The sequence below is a fragment of the Sinohyriopsis cumingii genome, chromosome 15, assembly GCF_028554795.1.
Source record: "Sinohyriopsis cumingii isolate HCF-2022 chromosome 15, ASM2855479v2, whole genome shotgun sequence".
NCBI lineage: Eukaryota > Metazoa > Mollusca > Bivalvia > Unionida > Unionidae > Sinohyriopsis > Sinohyriopsis cumingii.
The window spans coordinates 136200567-136218576 of record NC_142975.1 but is presented as its reverse complement, the minus strand read 5'-3'; the positions used below and the strand labels follow the sequence as shown (position 1 = coordinate 136218576).

Below are 18010 nucleotides of genomic sequence, written 5' to 3'. Positions count from 1 at the left end.
TTTTTATGATCATTGTCATAGGCAAGTCTTTATTATCTTTGTCTTTGGCAAGTGTTTATTATCATTGTCTTAGGCAAGCGTTTATTATCATTGTCAAATGCAGGTTTTTATGATCATTGTATTTTATGATCATTGTTTTAAGTAAGTGTTTGTTACAATTGTTTTAGGCAAGCGTTTATTATCATTGTCACAGACAGGTTTTCATGATCATTGTCATAGGCAAGTGTTTATTATCATTGTCATAGGCAAGTTTTTATGATCATTGTCATAGGCAGGTTTTATGATCATTGTCATATGCAGGTTTTTATGATCATTGTCATAGGCAAGTATTTATGATCATTGTCATAGGCAAGTGTTTATTATCATTGTCATAATCAAGTTTTTATGATCACTGTCATATGCAGGTTTTTATGATCATTGTCATATGCAGGTTTTTATGATAATTGTGATCGACCAGATTTTATATGATCATTGTCTTGGACAGGTTCCATATTAAATGAGATCAGATTGGCTGAGTTTGTTACTTCTCCAGATCTAAAGATGATTATTTCTCATCAAGTTTCAATAAAGCTCTGTAAATGGATTTATGTAATCAGGATCCTGGAAGACTTCAAGTGTGAACAAGAGTCTGTATATATTAATTATGTGCTGATCTTTACAAGGAGTTACAGCAAAACAGATACAACCAATATTATATAAAGTTTGAGAGATAGTTTGCATATGATTGTTTTCCAATAATGCTACATACACCACCTTATTGAAATGGTCAGCTTAAGCTATGTAAAACCAGGTGAGCAACATCAGGGCCACTGCACTACCTCTACTTTGATATCATAGAAAGAAATGTTATTTTTATTTGTGTTTGTCCTTTATGTCTTGGCGCACACAAGGTAATTTTTATTCATAGAAAGGAATATGCTTTTTATTGGTATGTCTTTTATGCCTGTCACGCCATAGGTAATTTTGATGTCGTGTTCAGGTTTTTAAATTATTTTTTTTCATCATGCCTAAGGTAACATTTTATATCGGAGAAAAGAATGTGTATAATTTCTATATATCTTGTATGTCTTGTCACACCTGACATAATTTTTGTATATCATATAAAGGAGTCTTTTTTTGTTGATATTGTGCTTATTACATGGAACACTGCTTAATTTTCTGATCTCTTTTATCACAATTTTTCTTTTGCATGTCAGATGTTTAAAATATGTATTGGAAGCTACTAACACCAGATACAGGTGAGCTATATAATAGTTGGTTGTACTTCCTTTTTACCTAGCTGAAGGTACTGATTGGTGGAGTAATTCATTTGTCACAAGATATAATGTTACTTGACGAGCATGTACTTGATCATGCCATGGGTCTGCTGCAGTAAGGTACATGTAGTTTCTTCATCCGTTGGAAGACAGACAATACACATGCTCACACTTGGGTTGTCATAAGTTGATCACAGGGAACGGGGTACTACCTGGTTTAATTTATAGACTAGATGGAGAGAAAAGTGGCTTTGGTAACAGGAGTGACCGGGCAGGTATGATGTTTCTACATGTATTTAGCTTACACATGTATATGCACAGAACATCACAAAAAGTCATATTTATAGACATTTTCCTTGTATATAATCAGTATTTTAAAAATCTGCCTTGAAAATATTTTTTTTTAAAAGACATTTAAAGTGATTAATTCGAACAATGTACATTATTAACATTCTGCACTCACGTCTCCCAAGTTTCATTAAAGAAGCCTTATTCAGGCAGGAGAGAGGTAATTTCACCCACATATTAGCGTCCAGCATGAACCCAGAATTATTAACCTAAGTTACTTTGACTTTTTAGATCCTTTTCTGTACTTGTTATAGTAATTTCCTCTCTCAAAGTCAGTATGGTAAAGGACTTAAAAATTTAAATAGGGAATTTTATATACAAAAATTGGGGAAAATGGATGGTGCCACCACCCATCCCTGCTTAACAATTTCACAATCGATTCATTGAAAAAGAAAATATGGCTTCTTTAATTCAAATTTGTTGTGAGGATATAGAAATGGCAGTTATTTTGTGAGGAAAATAACAGTTTATTGCATCAGAAAAATCTAACCCATTGGAAAGAAGACCCTATTCTAAATTCTATTATGGCATATGAGTTATTGTTTCCTCAATTTTTAAAAACTGAGGTGTGCACGCAGTCCATAATTGAAGAGAGTGCAAGGCAAATTCAAATTCTCCAAAAACACTTTTGCTTCAAATGCAACCTGGCATTATCCACTTCTTCTCTAAAGGTGTATTCCATCCCAAAGCATAATGTAAATTACATGACTAGTATGTTCACTGCACCGTCCAACAATGTAAAAAGATTGTCTTACCATCAGAATCCACCCAGATTGTCCAGTTTGGAATGTTCAATCATAAGCCACCCAGATTCCACCTTGGCTCATTTCATTTTCATGAAAACTTTGTGATGTGGTCCAAAAAAGCATAATATACTCAGTGATTTGTTGGTCTTGATAAGGAGTCACATTTTCCCTGTAAAACTGTAAACATGCGTTGTATTCTGAATATTCTTTGTAAGTTTTCATTGGGTATACGGCATACTTAGACCAGCATTTAGGTCAAGTGCAAATCAACTTTTAGCCACACTTGGACAGTGAGACCATGTGCTCTCTATACATTGATTTCCTTCCTGTTTAGTTCATAATGGTCAACCATTTAATCTTAAAGGTGGTGGTAGGTGGGATGGACTGGGATTTTCTTTAGAGTCAGGATATTTTTCATCTTTTACTGCATGATAATATATTTTGTCAACTAATATAATGGGCATCATAGTTTTTTTTCCTTCAAATTAGAGCAACAATTTTTTCAGGTTATGTGTGGGCCAGACATTTGGTATTAAAAATAAACACTTATCCCCCCCCCCATTAAACGGTCAGTCACTTGTAGGTGTTCAGTTGCAAGTGTGATGATGACCTTGTTTTGTTGGCATTATGAGATCAGAGTTAGGTCAATGGCATGTCATTGCATATCACACTTAGGGCATGGCCTTACTCATGGGCCAATGTTGCAACACTGTAGACATGTATTTTGTTTCTTGTCTTGTTATTGTGTATATGTTTGTAAGGTTGAGACCTTTATAGTTTCAAAGTCATGAGCTAAGGTCAAGACCCCCACTTTAGGACAAGACCTGGGGCACAAGATCCCTACTTAAAGGCAAGACCCAGGGCCAGTGTTGGATGTACAAGTGCATTTGTTGCCTCATATTCATTTAAAATATACATATCTCTTTCTTCCTTACTGAAGCATTCCATTCTCACCATAGGATTGCTGAAAAAAATTAGTTTCCAAGCAGTACCTTTCGTGAATTAGTTCTCACATCATCATCTTTATTTCCTTACATAGAAGATTACATGATTTAATAAATGACTATAATAATATGTTGATAATAAATTAGTCAAGTGCAACCAGAAAGCTGATGTGGTTTTTTTGACACACCAGTCAAAATTTCCTTTTGAAAATGGCTTGGCTATAAAATCATTCCCCACCACATCTTTGGCCTTGGGGCCCCGAGTGGCCAAGTGGTCTAAAGCGCTCTCCATTACGGATCACTGCCATCTCACCTCTGTCTGCATGGGTTCGAGTCTCGGATTCAGCTAATGTGTGTATGTGAGAAAGCTTGCCAGTAGCTTCTCGTGGGTCAGTGGTTCTTTCCGGGGTTTTCTGGGTTCTTCCTCCACCATTAATACTGGCTGCCATGTATAGCCTATCATGTGCTGAAAAATGGTGTTAAACTCTACAACAACAGCAACAAAAAGTCTTTGGCCTTACTTCATGTATGCTTTTTTTCTCTCAACCATCTTGGTCATGTAACCAAATGGCAGATGAAAACTGAATGAGCAGTTTATTTATTTACTTCAAAATTTCAAATGGAACCACAGACAGCTATTTTATATACAGTGTATCCCTTTATGAATAACAATATGAACACTGAATGCTCATCCATGCATATACTTACTAACTGTAATCTTGTGGGTACCAAAGTACTGGCCAGAAATGGAGAATGAACATTATTGATAACTTAATGGAAGAGAAATACTCTACTAATTATACTTATGCTGGCTTCATTGATCAAGTCACAGCTGGTGACTGCTATCAATAGTAACAGTTGTGTAATTTTAGCCCGATAGTGCTTAGTTGTTGCATGACTTTCTTACCTAGCAATCCCATTAATGTATGCTGAGTTGGTTTGCATGACTTTGTTACCTAGCAGTCCCATTAATGTATGCTGAGTTGTTTCAGCCAGATCCTTAACAGTTGTAAAACTAGTATTTTTTATATTCAGATTGGGGAAAAATTATTCAAAATGATGCTGAATTGTCCAAAGTAAAAATAGTGCAGGATATTACAACCAGTATGGCTGACTTAGGTGCTAATTTGAGAATCTTAATGCCCAGGAATATTAGTGATAGTTTCATCACTCAGCAGTTAGAAAGCAGAAGTGGTCTTCTCTTGTATTCCTAGAAATTTTTTTGGGACAGTAGAGCATCAGTCCCATCAAGGGACTCTTGTTTACATGAGTATGATTATGTGAAATGATAAGTGAATCATTTGTTAAACATTTTTTTTATTACACATTCAGAAAGATGTATCTAGTTTTAAAAGGTAGTTTGCAGATTTAATGGCAGAATGAAAAAAGTACATTTCAGAATAATCAAAAGGCAGAAGAAATCAGAAACTTAACCCCCTTGGCTATAAAGTACCAGGAGTCAGATAATTCCGTTAGCTGATTTATTTAGGTAGTACTAGTATTCTTGATGTATACATACATAGTGCCAACAAAGCAAAGTATACATTACATGCAAAAACAAATGGATAGCTTATGAGTGTATTATGATACAAATTGTATCATCACTTCTATATTGCTACATGTATCTTCACTCCTGTATTGCTACTTGTATTGTATAATCAATTCTGTATTGTTACATGTATCATCAATCCTTTATTGTCACTCCTGTATTGCTCGTAAATGTATTGTACCATTTACTCAATCATGACTAAGATGCACAGCTCCAGTATTTATCACATCCAATTTCTTCATGATAATATGTATATTTTCTATTTCAGCATGATAAATGTGTCATTACAAATTTTGTATATAATTATTAGTAGGTTTCACAAATATTCTTTATTATCAAATTGGGTCTTTTCCTGAATCCCCCCCCCCCCAAGCATGTGATCTCAAGAAGTGAGCTTGATTATAGGCCATATCTCATGACTCATAGGATTTGTCATATCTCATGACTCATTGGGTAGGTCATATCTCATGACTCATTGGATAGGTCATATCTCTTGACTCTTTGGATAGGCCATATCTCTTGACTCATGGATGGGTCATATCTCATGACGTGTTGGATAGGTCATATTTCATGACTCTTTGGATAGGCCATATCTCTTGACTCTGGATAGGCCATATATATTGACTCATGGATGGGTCATATCTCATGACTTGTTGGATTACAGTTGCCGTATTACCATATTTACTGGATGATAATCCCATGCTATATATATCATATCTAATGACTGATAGAACACAGTTGCTGTATATCCATATATATATTCTGTGATAAGCCTTTCCCATTTATAAAAAAAATGTTGGCAACAAGTTTTTAAGGATACCTTTCTCTCATAATAAGCCTACTGCTGCTATATATGATGAAGTATAATTTACCTGTATACCTGTAGCCACAAAGGAATAAGAGAACCTAGGATAGTTATTTTGTTGTTGTTGGTAATCATACTTTGAGAAGACAAATTAGTTTTATATGTCATTGAGTTCTGTACCCACCCAGACCAGCCTGAATAAGTTCTCTTGGTATGTCATTGGGAAAGAACCTAGTTTTCATTTCCTTGGCGTGGTTTAGCCAAAATAAAGTGCTGACTTTTCCATTAAAAATTAACCAACCAACCCACATTCTTCGCTGAAACCAATTATTTGAGACAATTTTATTATGAAAGCTACCGGGTAAGTGTCTTTCCCAGTGGACACAAAGGGGTCTTCTGACCCAGGCTGGCCTGGGCAGGTATTGAACAAACAACCCTTGTCTTTACCAAATGAGCTAATATGGCTCACTGTCAGCCAAGATACTGAAAAAAGAAGAGAAAACACCTTGTCTTATGCATGAATTTTTTCCTATCTTATTCGAATTTAGTATGATGGTCCTGCCCACACATGCACACACTTGGAAGATGATATTAGGCTTTGATAAATGTTATTCATCTATAATGTGTCTGAATAATATTTTTTATTCGTGAACTATTGAGACTATTGTCATAAGAAATAACTATCAGAATATATACTAAGTTTTATTCTTTGTCTCGTTCTAGGATGGGTCCTACCTTGCTGAGCTGTTAATTAACAAAGGTTATGAGGTAAGTGCCTTATTGCACTTAAATGCCATAGTAGCTCATGCAAATCGTTGGACCTGATCATTAATATATAATGAGCTAGGAGACTAGGTTGTTCTTATCATTTCAAGCACACAATTTTGACCAGGGATTATCATTAACTTAACACGGATTTTTTTTGTTGGTCAGCAGTGCATAGAAATAAATGTACTATCGTTGCAGAAAATCAGCTTGCCCTCCCAGTCAAAAATCATTACAGTAATTTTTAAATTGTATTACTGTATTCTAAAAACATGTTTGACAATGCAATTGGATGTACATCACATTGAAAAATATGGTTGGATGAAAATTTATGATTTAACAGAACTTTCTAAAATAACAATTTTCGAATTTTAATTGACCCTTCTGACCTATGGATGTCAGTATATGTATAACTGACCCTCAAAACCCATTTGCTGAATCAACTGCTGGAGATAGTGGTGGCAGGGCTGGGTTCATACTGTTTGCAATGGAGTCTGTGTTGTGTTTATTAACTCACATGGCCAAATGAATATAATTTCACAATTTCAGTTGCCAAGACTAAAACCATGCACACAGCATGGAAACACAGCCTGTATGTTCATACACATAACATGGAAACACTGTATGTTCATACATATAACATGGAAACACAATCTGTATGTTCATACATATAACATGGAAACACAGTCTGTATGTTCATAAATATAACATGGAAACACTGTATGTTCATACATATAACATGGAAACACAGTCTGTATGTTCATACATATAACCTGGAAACACAGTCTATGTTCATACATATAACATGGAAACACAGTCTGTATGTTCCATACATATAACATGGAAACACTGTTCATACATATAACATGGAAACAGTCTGGATGTTCATACATATAACATGGAAACACAGTTTGTATGTTCATACATATAACAGCAGTATTTTTGTGCACACAGTTTGATGACAGTATGTATTAATTTTCAAGTTGATGATGTCACGAGTTTTAAACAAACATTTATTTAGCAAGGGAAGCACCCATTGACTCTTTCAAACAGACTGATAGTTGTAGATTATTTCATTGTTGTACTCAGAATCTTACGACTTGCTTTAAATTTAGAACCTCATAACATTGTTTATCACTTGAAACTGGCAGATGGTCAAATATTCCAAGGAATGAAAGATTGTACATTATGCAACAAAGATTATATAGGTAATGAATTTCATTGCATATTTAATTTTCTTGATTTCTAATCTTAAGTTAACTATACCTAAAAAGTAATATCTTAGAAGGCCAAATACATTACTTACAAAAAATATGTTTAATCCAAAAGGTAACGAGCTTTTAAAGTTGTGTACATTTTGCAGTTCACTATAAAAGCCAAGAAAGAAAACCTTTGGACTCCTCACATTTTCCAAACGAGGGAAGAGGGTTGGCCCAAGGGAGTTTCACTTTCTCCTGCAGTGAAGGAGAAGGTGAAACATCCCAGTAGGAGTTCATATTTACTTAGATGAGTGCTCTCACTCTGAATCATGGGACAGTCAGGTTTGGAGCACGTTTTGGTCTGTTTTAAAAGGCAGTCAGGTTTGGAGCACTTCTTGGTCTGTTTTAAAAGGCAGTCAGGTTTGGAGTACTTCTTGGTCTGTTTTAAAAGGCAGTCAAGGTTGGAGCACTTCTTGGTCTGTTTTAAAAGGCAGCCAGGGTTGGAGCACTTCTTGGTCTGTTTTAAAAGGCAGTGAGGGTTGGAGCACTTCTTGGTCTGTTTTGGTCTGTTTTAAAAGGCAGTCAAGGTTGGAGCACTTCTTGGTCTGTTTTAAAAGGCAGTCAGGGTTGGAGCACTTCTTGGTCTGTTTTAAAAGGCAGCCAGGGTTGGAGCACTTCTTGGTCTGTTTTAAAAGGCAGTCAGGGTTGGAGCACTTCTTGGTCTGTTTTGGTCTGTTTTAAAAGGCAGTCAAGGTTGGAGCACTTCTTGGTCTGTTTTAAAAGGCAGTCAGGGTTGGAACACTTCTTGGTCTGTTTTAAAAGGCAGTCAGGATTAGAGACTTTCTTGGTCTGTTTTAAAAGGCTGAGGGTTGGTTCCTTAGATCCTCTCTAATGTCTCAGATGAGATGTGACCTTTGAAGAGCATGCCCTCCTCAAGTGATTTCTCCAGGGTAGTATACCAGCAGAGGTAAAGAAGCTGAGCCTATGACACAACATCTTCACTACAGCCTCTTGTAAATGCTGAAGCACCACTCGAGACATTGATTCCTCCTTTTAAACAAGAGCTGGGTACCATGAAATATTTTCTACTTTGGTATATTGTGGTATTTTTTTAGCATACCGCAATACTTACGACAGTATATATCAATTATATTAGGGACCTACCATATTAATTTTCTGCTGATGGGGCCTAGAATTTTTCTGTCGGTTTTATTTACATTACTGGCTATCATATAGGTGGAAAAAATATCTTGCTCTGCTTTAATGCAAATTAACTCCATCTTATATTCATGATATTATTTTATGCATATTATCTCCATCTTATATTCATGATATTATTTTATGCATATTATCTCCATCTTATATTCATGATATTATTTTATGCATATTATCACCATCTTATATTCATGATATTATTTTTAAAAAGTGCACTGTCTTATCATGAAGGAATTAAAGTCTCAGCTCAAAATAAGTATTGCAGCACCCCACCCACCACATTAAATGGTCAGTACTTTATAGTAGATGAATTTGCAATGTTAATTGTTTTATATGTCGTCATCTAAAAACTATCTAAAGTGGGATGATAAAGTTTACACTGTAGCTGACGCCATGGAAAAGACATTGTGCTGACATTACAAAGCTTGTTGATACAAATACAGTGTTGACACTGAAGCCTACAGTTTGCTAGCTACACTATTGATATCATAGGCAAGGAAACTGAGTGGGATGCCGACACCCAGGCAAGATATTTATAACTACACTGTTGATATAATAGGCAAGGAAACTTGGAGTGGGATGCCGACACCCAGGCAAGATATTTATAACTACACTGTTGATATAATAGGCAAGGAAACTTTGAGTGGGATGCTGACACCCAGGCAAGATATTTATAACTACACTGTTGATATAATAGGCAAGGAAACTTTGAGTGGGATGCCGACACCCAGGCAAGATATTTATAACTACACTGTTGATATAATAGGCAAGGAAACTTTGAGTGGGATGCTGACACCCAGGCAAGATATTTATAACTACACTGTTGATATAATAGGCAAGGAAACTTTGAGTGGGATGCCAACTCCCAGGGCAAGATGTTTATTATGGACAGACAGTAAATATAAAATACACTGACTAGGCAAACAAATTATTCATTAGATTAGATAAATTAAAATAAATTTCAGGCAGAAAACAACCACTCTTAGATTGATTCTCGCTCTTACAAAGTAACACAAGTACTTAACACATTGACAAGTGCTGGTATATAACACAAAAATCCCTTTCATTTTTTTTATTGCAAAATTTTTCGCAAAGTTGGATTTGTTCTGAATATCGTTCACAACATCCCATTCCACCACCATGTTGGAATATTTGACACATGTCAAACATGCGATTAAAGGTTCATAAATATAATTATGTATGTAATATTCAAAAATAATTTGTGACTAATACAACTATTTTGTAAACAGAATTTAAAAAAATAATTTTGGAATCATTTTGTATGAAAAGTGAAGATAAACTTTTAATATCATTAATTTTGTTGTTGTTGTGGGGTTTAACGCCATTTTTCAGCACACGATAGGCTATGCATGGCAGCCAGTATTAATGGTGGAGGAAGAATCCGGGAAGAACCACTGACCCACAAGAAGCTGCTGGCAAGCTTTCTCACTTACCCACATTGGCCAAATCCTAGACCCGAACCCACGCAGACAGAGGTGAGATGGCAGTGAACTGTAACAGAGAGCACTTTAGACCACTCGGCCACTCGGGGCCCCCATTAATTTTGTAAGAACCCATAAATTCTGTCCTGATGGAAACTACCGAAGTAGTGGTACAGTGAAAAGTTACTGCAGTTTATGCCACCGGAAACACATACCACAGTAAAATAGTATACTGGTAATACCACGCACCACAGTTCCAGACACTGAAGGACACAGTAGAAAAGATAAGCATGCAATGTGATTCTCACAAGAATGAATATGGGCCTTAAGGTTCAGGGCCTCGAAGGTTTTATATCCCTACTTGTTATACCTCTGAGGTGGTCTATGGCCTTGCTGAAGAACAGACTCGATAGCTAGTGCAGAAACCAGGAGAGAATCTTTTTGTACTCCAAGCCTGAAGTGTATGGATGCAAGTCTAGTGGAAGGAGGCAATCTTTGTTCACTGCCTTATCAAATGTCCAAACTTACTCCTCCTCCAAAACCTGGCCTGATATGTGAAAAAGAGCTGGGGACCCTAATGATGGGGCAGAGACCATCACCATTGGTTCATCTGAGAACTCATTTCGACTGACCCTTCTAGTATCTATTGCCAGTGGGGGATATGATGAAATTGTGTTGCCCTCATCACTAAGCCACTCATGGGGGTTGGAGTTGTTATGGCTAACTCTACTAGTGGACCTCTGAAGCAAAATGGAATTGCTGATCCTTTCTAGATCGCCTATGATTTTGTCATAAGTCTTATGAAATTCACCCTTAAAATATGGACTTATGGCATACTAGCAAAAAGTACAGAAAAATGATCATTACCAAACAATCCGGATAATTGGTTCATCCATGTTTTATTTCAATCCGGGTTTCACCTTAGAATTAGTGAAATTAGTCAGAGAACCAGACTGTCTTGACTGCAGCACCCCAGATGCTTTAAACTGCACCTATTTGTTCATTCAAAGCATCTGTATAATCAAACTGTTGATTATAGAATTGTTAAAAATGGCATCCAGAAAGCGATGCATGTTTAAGGGCTCACGGTACTAATTCAGTTCCTATAGTAAACCTATGCAAACACCATATTAAAAATTCAATAACTTAAAATTTCTGACCAATCCTGGTCAGCCAAACCCATATATATTCTATTATAGGTTCACCCATTTCCAGGCTGATTCCCATTTATCCATATAATTAGTACCGTGTGTCCTATAATATATCGACCCTTGATTTTCTTGACAGCCCTAGGAATAGTAGTTCAATACATAAGTAAGCAATGTGCATAGTTCTGCTTGTCAAAGATTAGTGAATATTAAATTATATTGCAAGTTCATGTTCACCTAAAGAGCAATGGTACATTTCAGGCAACATTTAAATATTTGAGCTTTATTTAAGAAAATCAGAAACAAATATTAAAATAAAGTTGTCCTATAAGAGTCATCTTTTTTAATATCACCATTTATCGCTCTTTAATTTAATGCTGAAATATATTACCAGCCTTGTCATATTATGTAATTAATGAGTATGGTAAAAGGTCAAGGTAACTATCTATATGTACATGTATTATTACAGAAAAAGATATTTAAATGGCAAAAATGACCTAAAATTCCTCCCAGAAGACATATAATTTAAAACTAAAGTAAGGTATGTGTGTGATTAGGATTTTTAATGTAGCTTTAACAAGTTTTCAGTCATATCACTACGATGTCTGCAGTGTGGCAGTTTATAGTGATGTCTAGCACTGGGGCATCATGCTCTTGAATGGTCTTTGTTTTCACTGTCACAGGACATGAGATTAATATAACTGAAGTCAAATCAACCCATAATTTTTTTTGTACCTTGGCATAGGGTGCTGGATCTGCTGGCTAAATCAGAGAACTTTAAAAAGGTTGAACACATTTTCCTGTATCCCGATCATATTCGACCCATGGCCAGTTTGTTTTCAAGTGTTCTTTAAATGTGAGAACAAGGTGTTCATCATACATTGTATCCTTGTTTCACTTGTTCTTTTTTGCGTTGGGGGGGGTCCATTTTCTTAATTCTTGGGTTCCTGCAGCTTTTTTGGATTTGCAGAGGGATGAGAAACCAAAGTTAAAATAAATAAAACATGATCATATGTTACGTTTGTTGGCGTGGAACAAGCATTGCAGGTCAGTTCACATCTTAATGTTGTAATTAGTAGCTAATTCAAACTTAGGTATAGGACCAGTCATATAATATGCATGGACACATCTTTTTTTAACCAACCATTACATCAGAAACAGTGTCACTCTACCGTTTCATAATTTGCATAGTTTAGATTTTAAAGAAAAAGAATTTCACTTGTTTTCTGCACTAGTCGTACTGCCTGTTTAAAAAATGACCTCGAATATCACAGGTATTTTTAAAAGAACTTAATTCCCTTTATTTTGGTGTATGATTAATTGGTGTAGTATGGGTTATAGAGCATACAGCTTGGCCTTACTTCAGATGTACACCTATAATAAAAACTGCTTGCTCCGTTTGGTCATTTTCACTTCTTGGATTTCAAAGGTAAATTGTTTTAAAGAAAGAGCTGATAATTTTTTTTTTTATACATTTGATATATTTGTTAATTCATTCATTGCACATTCAGATGCTGATATTGTCTAGTCTGGCAAAACTAATTTTCCCTACTTGAATAACTGCTAAATATGGTGTACAATTAGACTTATTCAGGCTGATTTTTTGAGCACATGGGAACAGTAATTTTAGTTAGCTGTGTGCTTAGATAATTTACAATTTCCTCAAGTACTATATCCAAAGAAATTTCAGCCGCAATACATGAAAGTAACTTAGAGGTATGCCAGCATTCACCATTGTGCATGTTACAAATGCAAACAACTTCACCTTACACCCACCGCTTTCTCAGAAGTTCATAATATCTGTAGAGCACCCTCAGTATTGAGTGTCATTGAATGAAGCTTCAAGCGGATGACTTTAGAATTGTCTCTTTCCAAGTAGTAAGGTGAAGCTCGTTTGAATGAGATCAGACTTTAGGTCTAGGGACATTGATACTTATTTGGAAGGGTACTTGAATTTAGACATAAAATAGCACTGGCTCGCACACTTTTCTATCTATATTGTTGCAGACTATCACTTCACAGCAAAAGTGTTACTAGGCTTTGAGTAACATTGCTTGTACATAATTTTGCATATTTATTTGTTGACATTTTTCATTTTGCTTAAGAAACAATTCTGAGACTGCAGAGGAATACTTTTAATTTCCTTTTTTTTTTTTTGAATAAAAGGGAGGTCTGATGGACTTTTGTCAAGCTTATCTTTTGAATCTGACTGGGACCGTGCTATTTTCATGCCCTGTTAGACCTCATGAAATTAGGGCAATTGCTAGATCTTGGGCCTATTTTGATAACTCCTTTTTGGAGAATGTTATGATAGCCTCTTTCAGGTGGTCTCGCACTACCAACTTCTGCCATTACCATCAATCATTGGTGAATCAGAGCAAAGGCATTTTGTGTTTAGCTTTATCATGACAACACAAAACATGGCCCATCCCTCTAAAAGCTTGCCACATTGAACAGTACTATTGTTAGGGTAAATACAGCAGTTATCTGTACCAGATTTGTTGAGGCCATCAACCTCCCTCCTATATGGTAAATTCAGCAATGCAGTAGTAGCAGGTAATTTAAGTACAGTTTTTAAAATGTATTTTTTTGGGGAAAGAACTAATTTTACGTAGGTAATACTTACCTGCTACTGTTGCAAAGATTATCTGCTGCCCCCCACCCCCACCCCAGCTCTGATGTCCTGTAATCTAAGTTTAAGTAAAAAGGTGATAGTAATCCACATGTTTTCTGTGATATAGGAGTCAGACTGAGATCATGTTCATTAAACTTTTAGCCCTCCAGTGCTAATTAATGGAGAGAATAATTAGCATTGAATAGATACTCTAAGTCCCAGGAAAGGAAAGCAGTGAAATAGTAGAAGTTAGGTATTAGAATTTTTAGAATTAGTTATAAACTACCCACCTACCCCAACTGCATTTTGCTACATTATGATGGTAAGTACATCATTATTGCCTTGTAAGAATGTGATATCAATGTTACATACATGTTCACCCGTTTCTGCTTTTGATTTAATTTGTTATTTGTACTGTTGATTTGTATTGTTTAACAAACATTATCTGCTGTTACCTTAGTAGCTCAGCAAGAAATATTGATCGCTGCAGTAATGTGACATCAGTAAAACATTTAAGAACAAAATATTTTATAATCCATACACTGCAATGGGGCTCAGACTGACTATGTCAACAACGATAAAAATCATTGTAACAGGTGCTCTGCGTAATCACTTTTATAGGGAGTTGTCAGTTTTTGTTGTTGTTGATATCTCTTGCTGTTGTCATATGTTTTTATGTTCATTGTACAGCACTCCCTTATAATATGATTCCAGATAAATGGATGTATTTGGGTAGGTGAATGGCCATTGACACATAATTGGAGGCATTTGGATTGGTGAATGGCCTATGACACATAATTGGATGCATTTGGGTAGGTGAATCGCCTATGACATAATTGGATGCATTTGGGTTGGTGAATGGCCTATGACACATAATTGGATGCATTTGGATAGGTAAATGGCCTATGACGCATAATTGGATGCATTTGGGTAGGTGAATCGCCTATGACATAATTGGATGCATTTGGGTTGGTGAATGGTCTGTGACACATAATTGGATGCATTTGGATAGGTAAATGGCCTATGACACATAATTGGATGCATTTGGGTAGGTGAATGGCCTATGACACATAATTGGATGCATTTGGGTAGTTGAATGGCCTGTGACACATAATTGGATGCATTTGGATAGGTGAATGGCCTATGACACATAATTGGATGCATTTGGATAGGTGAATGGCCTATGACACATAATTGGATGCATTTGGGTGTTGAATGGCCTATGACACATAATTGGATGCATTTGGATAGGTGAATGGCTTATGACACATAATTGGATGCATTTGGGTAGGTGAACGGCCTGTGACGCATAATTTGATGCATTTGGGTAGTTGAATGGCCTATGACACATAATTGGATGCATTTGGGTAGGTGAATGGCCTATGACACATAATTGGATGCATTTGGGTAGTTGAATGGCCTATGACACATAATTGGATGCAGTTGGGTAGGTGAATGGCCTATGACACATAATTGGATGCATTTGGGTAGGTGAATGGCCTATGACACATAATTGGATGCAGCTGGGTAGGTGAATGGCCTATGACATATAATTTGATGCAGTTGGGTAGGTGAATGGCCTATGACACATAATTGGATGCAGTTGGGTAGGTGAATGACCTATGACATTGTCTGTGTTGTCTTGTACCATTTATCATATATGTCTCATCCATTCCATTTTTGGATAGAGCTGTTGTATCTAACAATTAAAGTCACCTTCTTACATGGGATGTTGATTGTAACTGGCACAGGTCAAGAACCTATCAACATATATTGATTCATTTTTGGTGTGAACATTGTCTCACAGTACTAGATGTGCATTTATGGGTTTTGTCTTTTCAACCCCATTTTGGATAGAGTTATGGCCCTTGACAATTAACTTAATAACTTCACGTAGGATGTTGCTTGTAATCAGCATTGTTCAAGAACTAAAGAGCATGATTTGATGCATTTTGGTATGAACATTATCTCTTAGAACTAGATGTGTATTTTATTTAGTAAAGTGTCATCTACTCTTAGTTACACTCCGTGTTGAGCTTATTCATGTCCTGGCATGGAAACTTGGAATATTGCTTCCAGCTGGCATAGCTCAAAAACCATTCAGCATATCCTGATCCAATTTGGAAAGAACATTGTCTTTTAGACTTAGATGTACATTGTATTAATATTGTCTCATCTGCACCATATTTGACTGAGTTAAGGTCTTTATCAATCAATTCAGTTTACATGGGATGTTGCTTATAGTCAGCATAGCCCAAGATCCATTCAGTATCTTCATATACATTTGATGTAAAGGCTGTTTATTGATCTATGTGCCTACTCCATTTAGGTCTAAGTTCACGGGTTCTAACCCCAGCCAAGTCATACCAAAGACTTATAAAAATGGTACTAGCCGCTGCCTCACTTTGCGCTCAGCATAAAGAAGTTATTGTTATGACTGGTCAGCCTGGTGTCAGGATAATGTGACTGGGTGGTACATGATGCTGCATGTCTGAGGCATGATGCCCCAGTGCTAGACATCACTTTAAACTGTCACACTGCAGACATTGTAGTGATATGACTGAAAAATTGTTAAAGCTTTGTTGGAAAAAAAACCACACACAACTTATGGTCCTTTTCAGTCAACCTAATGTTTTCATCTGTACAAGTGATGCTGCTTGTATTACTGAGACTTTGAGGTGGATTGCAATTCAAGAAATCCTCATCATTTAGAGGAGTCATTAGGCCTTGGAATAACCACCTTCTTCCAGCCTTAGTTTTGCAACACAAATGTTTCCGTTTAAGGTACTACGGTGCAGTTTATAGTCAGTTGGGCACATTGTGATGCATCCTTTTCTGATAACTCTTGTGCAGTTGCAGATCAGAATCTTTGCAGTTTGTTCTAGATATAATTTGATGCAAAAAGCATTGACTCTGTTTTCCTGGCATATTATGTAACATTATATCTAGGTTCATACTGTTTTTAGTATGATGCATGTATTTGACATGAACGTGTTCTGTGATGTAAAAGAATTTAATTGCCAGTTCCTTTAATTACAGGTGCATGGTATAATTCGAAGATCCAGTTCTTTCAACACTGGCAGGATACAACATCTATATGCTGACCCTAGGTCTCACAGAGAAGGATGTAAGTTTAGATTACCATATTCTCCCTGTGTATAATAAATAGATCCAGCTGCGAACAATGTAGATCACTAGGCCAGTGCTGTGTACCGGCTGTAAAAAGTATAGATCAGGCTAGGCCAGCACTGTGTACCAGCTCTGACCAGTGTTGATCAGGCTAGGCCAGCACTGTGTACCAGCTCTGTACCAGCTCTGAACAGTGTTGATCAGGCTAGGCCAGCACTGTCTACAGTTATGAGTAGTGTAGATCAAGCTATGTCAACACTGTCTACAGCTGTGAACAGTGTAGATCAAGCTAGACCAGTACTACATACAGCTACGAATCATGTAGATCAAGCTAGGCCAGCACTGTCTACCAGCTGTGAACGGTGTAGGTCAAGTTATGCCAGCACTACCTACAGCTGTGAACAGTGTAGATCAAGCTAGGCCAGCAGTGTCTACCAGTTGTGAAAAGTGTAGATCAAGTTATGCCAGCACTGCCAACAGCTGTGGACAGTGTAGATCAAGCTAGGCCAGCACTGTCTACCAGCTGTGAACAGTGTAGATCAAGTTATGCCAGCACTACCTACAGCTGTGAACAGTGTAGATCAAGCTAGGCCAGCAGTGTCTACCAGCTGTGAACAGATAGATCAAGCTATGCCAGCACTGTCTACAGCTGTGAACAGTGTGGATCAATCTATGCCAGCATTGTCTACAGCTATGAACATTGTAGATTAAGCTATGCCAGCACTGTTTACAGCTGTGAACAGTGTAGATCAAGCTATGCCAGCACTGTCTACAGCTGTGAACAGTGTAGATCAAGCTATGCCAACACTGTGTACCAGCAGATCAGTTTACATATTCATCAAACTCTATC

At 36.6% G+C, this 18010-nt stretch overlaps 1 protein-coding gene across 2 annotated transcripts in view; it reads left to right on the top strand.

The window, feature by feature from the left end:
• Nucleotides 1-18010, top strand: part of LOC149782852 (GDP-mannose 4,6 dehydratase-like) — an 89344-nt gene that overhangs the window by 22288 nt on the left and 49046 nt on the right. Inside the window, exons 1-3 of one of the 2 annotated variants that reach the window (XM_089934386.1) lie at nucleotides 1330-1531; nucleotides 6372-6416; nucleotides 17071-17158. In XM_089934386.1, the coding sequence (XP_089790512.1) occupies nucleotides 1490-1531; nucleotides 6372-6416; nucleotides 17071-17158 (175 nt within the window). In that variant the 5' untranslated portion in view covers nucleotides 1330-1489. Of the gene's footprint in view, nucleotides 1-1329; nucleotides 1532-6371; nucleotides 6417-17070; nucleotides 17159-18010 lie in introns of those variants that run through there. The other variant, XM_089934385.1, reaches the window with a different exon arrangement.